General features: G+C 43.6%; 1 protein-coding gene across 3 annotated transcripts in view; it reads left to right on the top strand.

Moving 5' to 3' along the window:
• The window catches only part of rab11fip4b (RAB11 family interacting protein 4 (class II) b), a 49,135-nt gene that overhangs the window by 12,815 nt on the left and 22,178 nt on the right, over positions 1–14,142 (top strand). Inside the window, exon 1 of one of the 3 annotated variants that reach the window (XM_079338272.1) lies at positions 9,598–10,071. The exons of the other annotated variants lie outside the window; for them this stretch is intronic. Coding sequence (XP_079194398.1) covers positions 9,991–10,071 — 81 coding nt within the window. The 5' untranslated portion in view covers positions 9,598–9,990. Of the gene's footprint in view, positions 1–9,597; positions 10,072–14,142 lie in introns of those variants that run through there. 3 annotated transcript variants of the gene reach the window in all.

The following is a 14,142-nucleotide window of genomic DNA, read 5'->3' on the forward strand; positions in this document are numbered from 1 at the left end:
CTGGACAGAGATCATGAAGCATGAGAATTTATGCACGCACACAGACCTACACACACACACACACACACACACACACACACACACACACACACACACACACACACACACACACACAAAGTGGAGAAGCTGTATTTATTATTTCTATGATTTTCAGGCCACTGTTCAGTCTTCTAAGACTTACTCTGGAGAAAGGTGTAGATAGAAGACAGAGTGTAGATTTCCCACTGATTTATTTCCCCACAATAGTTTCTCTCAGCGTCTTTACAACAACTTTGTTTATTGGGCTTTCTGTCACCAATGTTAAGGTTTGACATTTGCACAGCACAAACCTATAAATGTTTGTCCCGTGACCCCTACAGATACCTCAAACAGTCTGAAGCCTTTACTGCATTCATTCAAAGTAAACCTTTTTTCCAGCAGACCCAGAAGTCAAGTTTCAGCTCCGTCAGCTGCTGCAAGCACTGATGCTTTCTCTGGTTTGTTTAGTCTCTGCTAACATCAAGTATTTATTATAAAACGTACTTTAACCATCATGTTCCATCATTAAAGTGAATAATGAATCAACTGGGACTTGTAAACTTTTGGAAGATGTCGGCACAAATTGACGCTGTTGTGCTCGGATTAGGAAAAACAAGCAAACGTTGTTGTACACTATAAAACACTAACAACATCTTTTAGGACTTGTTGGAACAAACTGTGCTGATGTCCATGTTGTGTCCTCATCCATTTCAACTTGTGTGTGTTTGTGAAATCTCTTCCGGCCCTTCCTTTTGTACAACAGCCGTCTGAACACTTTGCTTTGCCATCACTTTCAGCTGTCACTTCCAGACAGCTTCTCTGTCTGCCTGTGAGTCTGCCTCCGTCGTTGATCTGTGCCAGACAGAGCAGACAACATGTAAACTGGCACACTGATTATCTACCCTTATATATGAACAACGTTGAGTCGAAGTACTGAGCGCATCACGGGAAGTTATTGTGCATTTCATATCCATGTCTGTAACGTGCGTATAAAACGTGCACATGTTGAAGTAAATACAAAAGGAACAAGGCTGTAACCCAGACTGAAACGAGCTGATGTGTGTTATGCTCAGGGCAGCTCCTTATCGTTGTCTTTATCATATTTTTCCTAATTTTCTAAAACCTTCATATACATGGTAAAGTACAGTCACCATAACAGCACACCTGTCCAAACACTGACGGCCTATTTCCTGTGTTCGTCAGATATGGATGAATGAAAAGGGTAAAGGACAGATGATGTCCTGAATGTCTTGTAATAGTTGCTCTCGTCCAGCAGAGTCTGTGTGTGTGTTGATGCTCCACTGCTGGCCTACAGAAGGAAGGAAGTCATTGGGTATCTCCCCCCTCCCCCCGTGCTATCTGTTCACCCTGATCATTATTAAATAAAATAATTAACCCTCTCCCTTATACTTTCTGTCCCTCGCTCTGTAATTTGCTGTCATCTGTCCCCGCTGTTATCTCCCGTGACTCCTGCTGGAGGTCTGGGAAAAGCTCCGCCTGTCTCTCTTGTTAGGCACAATTAGTGTCCAGACCTCGTCTTCCTCTTCCTGAAGTGGATAATCGGAATTGCTCGCTACAGCAATGCTGCCTCTCTCTCTCTCTCTCTCTCTCTCTCTCTCTCTCTCTCCCCCAATTCTGAGCCAGCATGTATTCTTAAGTAGCTGAAGGCCGATGTGTATAACACTGCAGCCATCCTCACGACTCCTGTTAGCGCCCCTCTTTCCTTTTTCACTTTCCTTCTACTCTGTCGATTTTCTCACTTTAGATTCTCTCGCTGCCGTTTGGTTTCTTTGATTCCCTTTTTCTTTTCTCACCAGCACTCACCCAATATTTTTCTTTCCACCAGCATCACTTTCCCTCTCGTCCCCTCATCTTTCCTTCTCTTTCGCTCTCTCTTTTTCTTTTTTTTCTTTCGCTCCCCCTTTCTCTTTCTGCTTGTTTAATTAGGTCGCTGATTGTCCTGTGATGTCAGCACTGAATAGAAAAGCTGTCACAGGAGCTCAGTGCTGGATGGTTGCCTCCTCCTTCTCCCCCTTTATCTCTCCCTCTGCTTCCCCCTTTAATAAACAACACAGAAATACACACTCCCACTCACAGTGGGAGTTGTGGCATTGCATCACACTTTGGGGGTGGGGGGGGGTGACTCACAAAACTGACTGTGAATTACCATAAACCTGTGAGGGACTGCATTGTTTGAAGAAAGAGGAATATTTGCAGTGTTCATGAGCATTGTTGTTTGGCAAATCACAGCGGAAAATCAAAACAAAGTATTATACCGTCATGCATACAGTTGAGCATTGTTCACTCAAAAAGTGAATTTATGCACCTCGACACTGCTGTCATCTCCTGGTTGAACCCGAGACAAGAAGGACGTGCTTCTGTCTCTGTTCGGATTTCTCTCCATGTAGAAAGTTTACCAGGTAGTTTCACACATCCGCTCAGGGTTACGACGCAGCCAATAAAGGAAGTTCACGCTTGCATGAACTGTTTCAACAGGTGTTTCTGCAGCATGTGAGACTCCCACAGTGTCACAACAGGGTGACGCACAGACACGCACTGTCACCTCACAGCTGGCTCGAATCCTCAAATCCTCTTTTGTCCCCAGGTAAACGACGACTGTGAGTGAAAGGATGGAGACATTTGGTGTAAATGTTTTCAGCACCCAGGTGTCTCTAAACAACAACACTGTGTAGTGGTTACATTCAAATATATCATTTCTATTGGTGTGTTTGTTCTTCTTTTTGCAAAGTGCTTTTCATTCCATGACCTTGGTCGATAACCTCTGTCATGCTTCTGTGTTTTGCAGGCTAATTAGCCGCCATTGTCTCGTTGCATTGTTCCAGTGTCATTCATATCCTTAACCACTGTGACCTTTTAATAGAGGAAATAAAAAAAAACCTCATTTCCTACTGAAGCTCTGTGACACTTTTTCTCCTCTGAAAAGCTCTGAACGTTGAACGTTGTTGTAACTTCTAAACACAAAGCTCTCTTGTTCTGCGTTGACCTTTTTTCTCTCGCTTTCCAGACTCTCCCTTTATTTTCCCGCCCTGATGCAGTTTGAAATCAGGCCCGTCTTCACGTTCCTCTTCCTCTCTTCCTCATCGATCCCTCTGTCACATGCCGTCCCAGTTGTCTGGTCATGATTTGACGGATGGACGATCCTCTCGTGTATTGATCATCAGGCTTTGATCTTTTGTCGGTCACTTGTGAGCCCGGCCTGCTCAGCATACTGACACGAGAGAGTCTGCGTGTGCTGACCATGTCTCCATACATGTAACCACATAATAACAAGGTTACATGCCAGACAGCGTCAGTGTTCGCTCGAACGAGGTTATAGTCCATATCAGGTACGTCAGTACTGCAAAAGAGAAAAATTCTCTCTTCTGCCTTTTAGTTAAGAAAGAACAACTCAGAGGAGTTTTGTTATGATGTATGTTGACCAATTCCTGATCACGAGAAAAAAAAAGAAGCTTTCATGTATCAGAAAACATGAAACACATTTGGCTCATTGATCTTTTGAGCCCTCGCTGAAAAACAGAAGAGCCTGCGGTAAGTTGGTCAAAGATCTTTAGCTTTCTGCTGAAAAGCAAACAGAACTTCGTTCTCAAAATTGACTTTGAATATATGTGCAACATTTTGCATCATGAGCGCCCACAGTGTGTGTGTGTGTGTGTGTGTGTGTGTGTGTGTGCGTGCGACTTTTTGTAATGTGGTGCTGTTTGATGTAGACTAAAAGACATCTAAACACTCATGCACTAAAAAAACAGTTGTACAAATTCAAAGAACGTCGTCCTCACTTCGTGAAGTTTAAAAGTGTTCGCGAGAACTTTTTCTCGTCAATTTCAGTTCCAATGATTATCATGACCCACCATAGGCAGATACATTTTCACTATGTGTAAAGAAATCAATACCTCCACATATTTATGTGTGAGTCTTCCCTGCAGGCATCTCTAACCTAGTGGCCTGGTTTCACACTAACAGATAGATGTGTACGTCCTGCTGAGGGAAGGCTTCAGCTTACATACAATCCTGTTTGAATTCAACGTTACACTTCTGTGAACGATTCAATCAAAGTATTTTATAAATGTCTGCTATTAGTATTCTATTAAAAAACTATGATATATTCATATTACTGTTTTAACCGTGTGGTTGGTCTGCACGGTCTGTGTGTGTGTGTGTGTGGGTGTGTGTGTGTGTATTTGCATGATGCATCACTGTATGTTTTTTATCTTCATCCCAGTTGCCTTTTTGTGTTTTCTGTTCCTGTCGAGTCAAATTCATGTTTTCCATTTTTCAGTCACACATACTCAGACTTATTTATTCATGGTCTCACTTCTTCCTTTTTTTCTTTTTTTCTGTCAAAACCAGCAAACTTGAGAGAAATGAGGCTGCAGATTTCAGGCCTCTCAGTCTCAGTCACTTTGCTCGCTCAGACTCTGAGTGACCCCCATCCTCTCGACGCCTCCACGCCTCTCGACGCCTAGTCATCATAGTGAATCCATGAATGTTGTGCAGTTAGTTCTTGCATGTTGTCAGGACGCAGGCTGTCTACCAAACCTCGGCTATAAAAATGCTCCTCTAAACCTTAACTCACTATAATGATAGAGGACGATCCTGTCATCTATAAATACAAAAAAAAAAGTATTTGAATGTGTCACCACTGTTCCACTTATTTGAGCCTGTGAATAATGTTATAGATGGAGTGGCTGGAATTATTGCAGCACCGAAGGCTTTAATTAGGCGGTAGGATCAGCTGCAGTGTGCAGAGCTGAAAACAAGGACGAGGGAGGCCGAGCAGCTCAAGGACAAATGCTAAAGGAAGCTGGCCAAACGGTCCGTAACAAGGTCAAGTTGTGAATGACAACACTGTCAAAAGAAAACCCTAAGCCCACATGTGGCAGTGCACGAGTGCACGTTCAGAGAGCATGCTGAGCAAGTATAAGATCTTCTCATTAGTACGCAGGTGTGCATATGTGCAAAAGAATAACACAATTAATGGCATTCGCAAAGCTACACCTAAACACCAACCCACTGGCCCATGAAGAGCATCCCTGCCTCGTCTATTTCTTTAAAGCTGCTTCTGCTCACCTCTCTCTCTCTCTCTCTCTCGCTCTCTCTCTCTCTCTCTCTTTTGGAGTCTGTAGGCCCGCGCTCCCTCTCCCTCTCTTCATCCATCTCTCTCCCCTCCCCCCCACCCTCTTCCTCTCTATCATTCGTCTTGCTGCATTGCGAACCCCGGCAGCTGGTTGAGAATCCCCACTGAGCTGTTTCAGCTGAACTCTGCAACCTGCACATTTGTTAGGTTTGGGTCTTTAATGTCACTGTTCGTGTGCAGGATTTTTAGTCGGCGTCTGAAGGTGTGTTTGGGTTTGTTGAAGCCCTGCGTCCATTCATCATTGGAGAGTATTATGTAGATTCTCAACCTCGTCTTTTAATCAAAAAGAAAGAATTGTAATAACATCCTGCCCTCTCTGAATAGCATTAACATAAATGTGTTCACACTTTGTGAAAGCCCTTGTTCCATAACTATGTGTTGCCGTCTGAATGAGGCAGGTAGACATGAATAGAATTGTAAATGGCTTCTTTGAAAAGAAGGAAAGAGGCCAGCCCTCTAACAAATTGCACATAAACAAATAGCCTCAGGCTATTGGCTGAGACCGGGCCAACATCCTTGAGAGGTGACGGAGAAGGAGAGCGAGCAAGAAAGGAGACAACGAGAAGGATGCATTCCTTTCCACATAATTGGGTTTTATTTGGCATCCTCTCTCTCTTTTCTGCTCTTCCCCTCTTTCACCACCTCTCCCTCGTTGCTCATCAGCATGAAAGTACTTACATCAAGCATCAGGACACAAGCAGCAGCAGGCAGAGTATAAGTCATGAAATTAACACTGGAACACTGAGAATATGGCAACAAGCGGAGGAGACAGAGGGAGGATTTATGTTTTGACTCAAATGAAGTCAGCTCTTGACAAAAGCTGCTGAGTCAAGTTGCCAAAAATAGACGTGGCGAAACCTGACCCAACAACACACAGCTGACCCTTCTCTAAAATAGGAGATTTTAGTGAGGATTGTAATGTAAATGTAATGTAATGTGTTTCCACAAATGCTGCATGCGTGAAAAACAAACGTTCACGTCGACTTACAGCACACGAGCAGTGAGCGACCGGTGCCATCGTACACGTAATAAAGCAGCTTCACAGTATGTTATTCTCTGCTCTTTATTTTGAAACTATGGAACTGTCCCATCACAGGGAGCAATAATGCAACAGAAACACTGGTCATTAAAGCAGCAGGTGTTGCTATGCTTGCCATCTTGGATACCTTGTAAACACAAGCACAGTGTCTTTTTTTAAGTGGTGTCCCACCACCTGTGACACCAACCCCAGCACCTGTCGGACACAAGTGTGGGGAAGACATTTTCAGACGTGCATTAGTGAAATTCACTTGATAAGATTAAGAATATAAATCATAATGGTTAGGTGTATTGAGGTTTAAAGACAGCATGAAGAAGTAATGCATTTAGAAAAAACAGAAGTAGGGCAAAGCGAAGAAAAGGGAAACAAACAGAATTCTTTATTATTTCAGGTAGCTCAGAGATCAGAGAGGATTTGTTCTGGAGGCAGTGGAGTTTGTGATTTATATCATGCACACAGTCTGGGACGGCTCCTTCACATGTAAGTAGGACTACGGCAATGTGGAAGTCAGGGAAGTTTCTCAGGTAACATATTAGGACCGAGCGTTATTATAGCAGCTCGTTCACTCAGGGAAAATAATGCACAAGTGCACCGCAGCCCCATACTGTATCTGATCAATCATGCAGTGAAATAGAGCACGCTGTGGTTGGTTCTTTATCTGAAAACAAGAACGCATCAAATAGATTTAGACTGGCACACATCTCCACAAGAACACATGTGAAAAAGAATAAGATGACCTTTCTTACCCTAGCTCATACCTTTATTATTATGCTCTTTCTCTGTCATATAACCTGCATATTCCCCCACATTCTTATTTCAGGAATTAACAGGAACATAAGATAAGTGACACTACATCGATGTAACAAAAAAGTTAATTTACAATTAAGCATCATTTGGATAATTAGCCCGTTGAAGGCGGGATATTTTGCCCCTGTGACAAACCTCCCTTGGCGTATTGAGGGGACGAACAGGTCCCCCCTCTGTGCCGCCAGCGGAGGTAGTTAAAGGAGGCGTTAAAGGGCAGGATCAGCGGAGGCAGCAGAGGAAAACAGTGAAGAGCCTGTGTGCGTGTCTGAGAGTGCGCGTACAGTTTGAGGAGCTCACATTGTTTTCACGTCGTGCTTCTGCAGTGCCGTACCAACGTGAATTCACAGACTGGGACACCAGTGTTGCAATGTAGTGGAATCATTATGAATGCAAAAAAAATTGAATACAGCACGGTTACAGGAACAAACATTGAATTTATTATGAAGTGGAGCTCATCAGGGTCTATCTGAAAAAAAAAACCCCAAAAAAACTACAATATCATACAAGGCCTCTGGATTAAAAAATAGTATAGTAGTAGTAAAGAATATTTAACATTCAAAATACTGTAGTGTAGTAGTTGTAGTAGTAGTAGTATAGACTATTTAACATTCAAAATAGTCTTGGTGCTAAAGTTGTCCTGGACTGAGATCAAAAACGATGAAAGAAATCCAGGATTCACCTTTTTGGAGCTGTGATTAGAAACACAGGATTTTCAGGGCTGGCTTCATTTTGATTTCTTGTGTCTCAGATTCTGATGAGAGAGCCTGTTCGGCCTCTGACTGGAACAGAAGTGTGAGTAAAGCTTGGAGAGGCAGCTGAGAGATGATTGAAATGCCCTGCAGACGTCAGAGATAAGTGTAGAAAGAGGAATGATGGTAAATATTGTGGAGAGCACACTCCAAGAAGCTTTTCCTACTTTTAGTTCAATCGTCTGTTTGTTTCCTAGAATAAACTTATGTGCTTATGCTTACGTAAGAGTTTATAGTATATAGCAGGACAAGGAACCAGCAGCCTTTTTTCTGACCTCTGAGCTATACAGACACTGCAACCAAATGTCCAACATTAAAGTGAAGGGGGTTGTAATAAGTCTGTCATGTACGTGTTTTGAGTTGCATGTTTTGTTTCAAAATAGATTAGCCCAAAATCAATGATATTAATGTTTACAACATAGAGACAGGAGGTAGTTATACACACATCACAGGGCCGTGCAGAAGTAACAGGCTGAGGAAGACGGTAGACCTGCACACTTACTCCAATGCCACACTAACTTTAAACTCATCACAATCACAAGCAAACAACTTCTTCAGGTGGTTTACCACAAAATGATCACTCGAAGGGAAACCTCTTTTCAAGAGGTTGTGCTTGTGATGAATGAATGTTCTAACCTTCCTTCTCCTTCCTCACTTTTACAACATGTAAAAAAACCACATCTTCTTGTGTTGAAGGGTTTTTATAATTCTGCTCAGAATCTGTAGAAGTGGGACCAGATGTTGGTGTCAGAAGTGTCCACCAGTGTTTCTGTGGCAATGACTGTATTCAGAAAGAAAATGTGGGAAGCCCAAAATGCAATCCCAAACCCTACGAGCAGTCGTCTCTCAATGATTTAGCTTTATTAAAGAAAAGCTCTTTCATCAGATACCTGCATTCAACTGCAGAAGTTTCTTAAATCTGACTCCATTGTTGCTTTCGTTTTATTGTAGTCAGACAATCAACAAATTAACACAAGGGGGGGGGGGGGGGAGAGACCTGGCAGAAAATGTGCTTTCCTGGGGGTGCACACCCCACGTGCAGAGGCCATGCTCCTCCAGGCGGGCGGCCTGAATTCTAATAGAACCTGTGGCTCCTTTCCAGCAGGTCACTCCCCACACTCTCTCTCTACTGGATTTCTGAATCTATTTACTTTCCTATCTCAAAAATAAAGCATCAAAAACCCCTAAAATAAAATGATAAAGAACAGATTTTTCTTCTCTAACCGATGACTTCACCAGAAGCCCTGAAGAGCTGACTGCGGCTTGCGGGGGTTGAGTCCTCGTCTGATGACTGCTGATTTCTTCGGGAGTGGTTTAATGTTGGTTGACTTATTAGTTTGCTGAGTTTTTGCTTCAGCTTGATTGGTGTTTCTTTCACATGTTAAAGAACTCATTGCAGATAAGGATGACTTTCTCAACTAATTTGACAGTGAAATGCGCCTCCTTTCCTCTCTAATGCTTCCTCCCCCCTTCGCTCCCTTCATTGTGAGCGTTTTTTTTCCTTTTTGACCCGTCTTGGTAAATCTACTGCATCACAGAAGACTAACTGTTTGGGTTAAAGTGACAACAATCCCCTCCATCCCCCCTCTCCCTTTCTCCTCAGCCCACACAGACTCTGCCCTCTTCTACAGCAGGGACACAACACAGAGGCAGGCAGGACTTCATATGCAAATATAGCCTGAGTGGGCGGCAGTCGAGAGCAGAGTGTGCAGCAATGTGAGGACTCTCACAAGCCACGCCCACAGAAGCTAGTCGCTAAGCAACCATCCGCAAAGGGGGAAGGAGGGAAGAGGGGAAGGAGGGGCCATGAATTCAACAACTGTTGCCTGATCTAAGCTCTCACTGTGTGAATGCAAGTCAGCCGGCGAACCAGAGAGGGAAAGAGTGTGAGAGAGCAAGGTCCAGAGTCCTTGCTTGTGTTCAGTGTGTGTAACAGAGAGATAGAGAGAGAGAGAGAGAGAGAGAGAGGCATTCTCTTACAGAAGCCAGGCAGCCGGTGCTGTGTTTTAAAGTGAACGACACACCATCCTGCACTGCTCCTCTACCTCTCTTTGGATTATACCACTAACAGGGACTCACCCTTTGGACTATCCCGACGCTTCCTCCTCCTCTCGCCTTTGAAGGGAACACCTGTGCTGTGTGTGTGTGTGTGTGTGTGTGTGTGTGTTTCTGTGTGTAAGCGGGCACACAGCGGACTTAGCCCTGGTGAACAGGGCGAGTGGATGACTTCAGTGGTTGAGGTTTTGGCGTTTGGATCAAGGGGGACTGCTGACCATGGACTCCCCTCCTCACTAGTAAAAGGGGTAAGCAAAGCATCCAGACTGCACCCAGCCGGCTGAAAACGGAGGGAGGGGGGTGATGGAAGATTATTTTTGACAGAATGAGAACAATACACAGACAGCACAGGAGATGTGAGGGGTTTACTGAGTGAGGGGAAAAAAAAGATAGTTTTGAGGTGGAGCGGGGAGACTGGTGGGTTAAAAAGAGCTTGTGCAGAGTCCATTGTTTGTGTGTGAATGTGTTGCCTGTGCGTGTTGCAGTTGACCCTGCCTCACAGCTTCCTCGTCTGCATGTCTGTCTTGATCAGCTGTTGGCCTCTGTATCATCACCCTGCACCGTCCTGTCACTTCTGCTTTCCACTATCCCTTCTTACTAGTTTGCCTCTCTGAATCAGTGGCTGCTACCTCTGTTGTGGCTCAACATCTCTTCAGTGTAATGGGATTAGTTGGAAGGTAGGGTAGCTGTAAGTAGAGATGTTGTGATTAAAAGTGTGCAGTGAACTGTCAACGTGAGAACAACAGGTTTTCTGTATATATCAGGAGGTGAGTTAGGGTTGACGTTAATGAAGACAGTGGAGGCTGTAATTTGAGTTTTTTCAAGTGTTTGACATTTTTAATATTATTATTCAGTGAAATTAAAAAGATTGAGAAGCTTCACACTCTTTGAGTGCTATTTATCGTTTTCAAAGTGTCTCGATAGTAAAGCATGTTTTCTTTATAACCAAAAAAAGTCCCATTGTGTTTTCAAACCACCACAATGGATAATACACATCGGAGGTGTAATGCAGAAGTTATTGATACATTTGGTTTTGAAGAAGAACTCCTAAAGATGTTTTAGCCATGAACTCAAAACTCTCAGCATAAGATCAAAAAAAGATCAAAAAAAAAAACTTAACATGTTTAATACAATTCGATCTTGACGAAACTACTGATTCTGACTTTGTGTACCGTTTGTTTTCATTCATTACTCCGAGAATAGAAACACAGAAGGGGAGCTTGTGTTTGTCTAGTGAGGTTCTCAACAGCTACATGTGACGTCAGACTCTGCCGAGGTTTTGAATGCTCCTGGTCTGTGACTGGACGTTACGTAATGAGATTTACTCTTCTTCCGCCAAAAGGAAATTCTCTGATGATTGTCCCAGAGCCCCGAACAACCCTGTTATCCACTCAAATCATTTGCTTATTTTGTATGTCATTAAATACATTTGCTGTTTCCATTAGTTTAATTTTGTACCTGAACAAGTTTGACTTTGAGCCAAGTGTCTTTGTCCGTGCACAGTATGTACACCAGGACGAGAATAACTAGATTAGCATGCAGTGCTGAGCTGTACTGGATGAATGGAGGCTAATCCATGGCAGGTAAAACAGTCACTCCTCACTGTGATTTCTTTTGTGCTTTCTAATACATTGAAACTGAGTGAGAAGAAAGAACGATCGGCAGACCAAACTTTAAACAGAAGCCTTCACATCCTGCAATGCACCGTGGCTTGAAAGCAAAATATTGTCCTTTGCAGAAGCTTCACTTGTTTTTTTTTTTAATTTAGAAGTTCTAACATAGAAACAACAATTATATGACAGCACTTGCAAGCAGCAGCTGACAAGAGGCGGCGAGTGGCCTGACCACCTGCTGAGGGTCTGCAACTGAAAAAACCCTGACTCAACGGACGAGAGCAACAAGGCTGTCAAAGAGAAGACAATGCACTTTGTTTAACAAAGACAGCGAGAAGCGTTCTTTTCTTCTCCACTGGACGCGAGCTGGATGAGCTTCAGAGTGAAGACGTTCAACACGTCGGCAGAACACACTGTGGCTCAGAGACGACAGACCTGCACAGCGAGTGAGAGCGGGAGTGGTTGGTGCGTGTGAGTCGTGGCGGTGCTTTTCCATCAGGATGAGTCCAACTTGTCTCCATGCCATGATTATTCTAGTGGTGATTAATCATGGGAAACTTCAGAGAGCTAAACAGCGTGTCAAAATGTCATCAAGGATATGGAGTTAAGTCAAGTGAAACAGCTAAACTTTTTAGTTTCAAGCCTTCTTTTTTCAAAATGTAGATTTTAAAGAGGAAGTAAGCAGCGATTATTCCGCTGTCTGAAATTATCCAGCTGTCTTCTTTTACTGCTTCAATCCAATTTGAGGTCTAATCACTCTTCAATCAATCATGTCACAAGCGCCGGCATGAGGACTCATGAAGTGAGGATGCAGTGGGTTGAAGTGCCAGGGAAAACCTGATAGTAGTGCCATTAAACCTGTTTTATGATGTAAATGTTGAGATTTGGCCCGAGGACTGTGATAAACGCATCACACAACTCAGGATCACTGTAACTGTTGAGCCGATATGTTGTGGTGCAGCCCCAGTGAGCTGCATCACGCGGCCTGCTCTGGTGTAGAAACGCCGAGAGCACACTGCTCACCTCGCTCTGACTCCCGCAGGTCGTGTCGACTTCCTTGTTTTGGTGTAAAGCTGCCGCGTGTTGTTTCTGATCAGACGTTGTCAGAGGCTCGAGAGGCCGGAACAGGGTGTTGACACCTCGAGTGAAAATAAACTCTCAACACAAACACCTGTTGCATCTGTGTGACAGTTTGTACTGTGCATTACAATGCATTTATCTTTGTTATGGATGGAAAGTTTTGGGATTTTTTCTTTGCTTCATTAATAATTTGACGGGTAAATAAAGAATAAAGGGCACAACACTACAATAACATGGCCTCATAAATATCAGTCTTTTTATGACTTCCTTGTTTGTCTCTTTGTCCTGATGGGTTTGATGTCTTACATGAAGCATGTGCAGCATCAATAAACTTGACGTGACTTTCATTTTTCAAAGATTTATGACACGTGCACCTCGAGCTGGATCAAATAGAACAGCTCTTTGGTTTAACCTTCACTTGGTGTCTGTTCTGCGTCCACACATTGACACAGTGACACACATACTGTCTTCTGCAGAGCGTTGTTTCAACGTCGTGCTCCGGTAGCTGTCAGCAGGAGACAACGCTTGTTTTGGGACGCAGCTCTGTGATTAACAATGATTGGAGCTAAATGGTCCTGTCATGTCCTCGGCAATTCTGTTCTTGTTGTTGTTTTTTGATTCAGACACATGGGAACACAAACACAAACAGAAGAATATAGTCGACTCGCAATCAAGGGATGTATTTCAAGTTGTCCTTGTTCAACGAGCCAACAGTTTACACACACACACACACACACACACACACACACACACACACACACACACACACAGGTAATGGAGCTGGAAACACTTCAGACATTTTCTATCCACTAACCTCAACTGTCACCACAACCTCGTTTTAACCCTTTACTTCACTCTTAATCCTAATCTGGGGGTTAATCTCTCTCAATGCACATTTTTACCTCTAAAAACCCCCCAACGAAGTCAGGCCGAGCCACAGTTGTCTCTGTGCCTCTCAGTGACGTTTTCTTCTTCTTCTGAAGTCACACACACACACACACACACACCTACACACACACACGGAGGCCTCTTGGGGTTTCCTGTGTGTATGTAAAATGGGTTCATTTAGAAACCCTCACACAGTCTCCAGTGTGCTGATCCACTCCCTCCCTACATTGTCCTTTGTGCCGCGGCATTCCTGGTAATCCAATCAGCTACCTGTTTCCCTGGAGACTCAGGTGGAAACCAATATATGTGCGATGTGTGATTGTTTGTGAAGCTGTGCAGACTGTTCACCCGTCATGTTTTTTTATAGACGCGTAGCTGTGTGTGTGTGTGTGTCGAGCTGCTCTGTAGCAGGTCTGTTGTTGATTCTTCACTTTGACTTAAAGATTAATGAGCGGGGAGGAAGAGAGGCTTTATTTGAACGGTCTCACACCGGGGAGTCTCAGGTGTGTTTATCAAGAGTGTGTGTGTGTGTGTGTGTGTGTGTGTGTCTCATTTGCTGAAGTGTGTTGGTTTCCCACAGTGTTGACTTAACAAAATAGTCAGAGTTATGAGTCATCATTATTTCCCGTCTGTGTAATGTGTGAGCGTGTGAATGCGTAGGACGAGTATTAGGGTTGAATAACACCGACACTCGGGCAGACACATGCACATGTTCACCTGTCAGGGTATCGACAGAAC

This window comes from Symphodus melops (genome assembly GCF_947650265.1).
Source record: "Symphodus melops genome assembly, chromosome: 2".
Classification (NCBI taxonomy): Eukaryota; Metazoa; Chordata; class Actinopteri; order Labriformes; family Labridae; genus Symphodus; species Symphodus melops.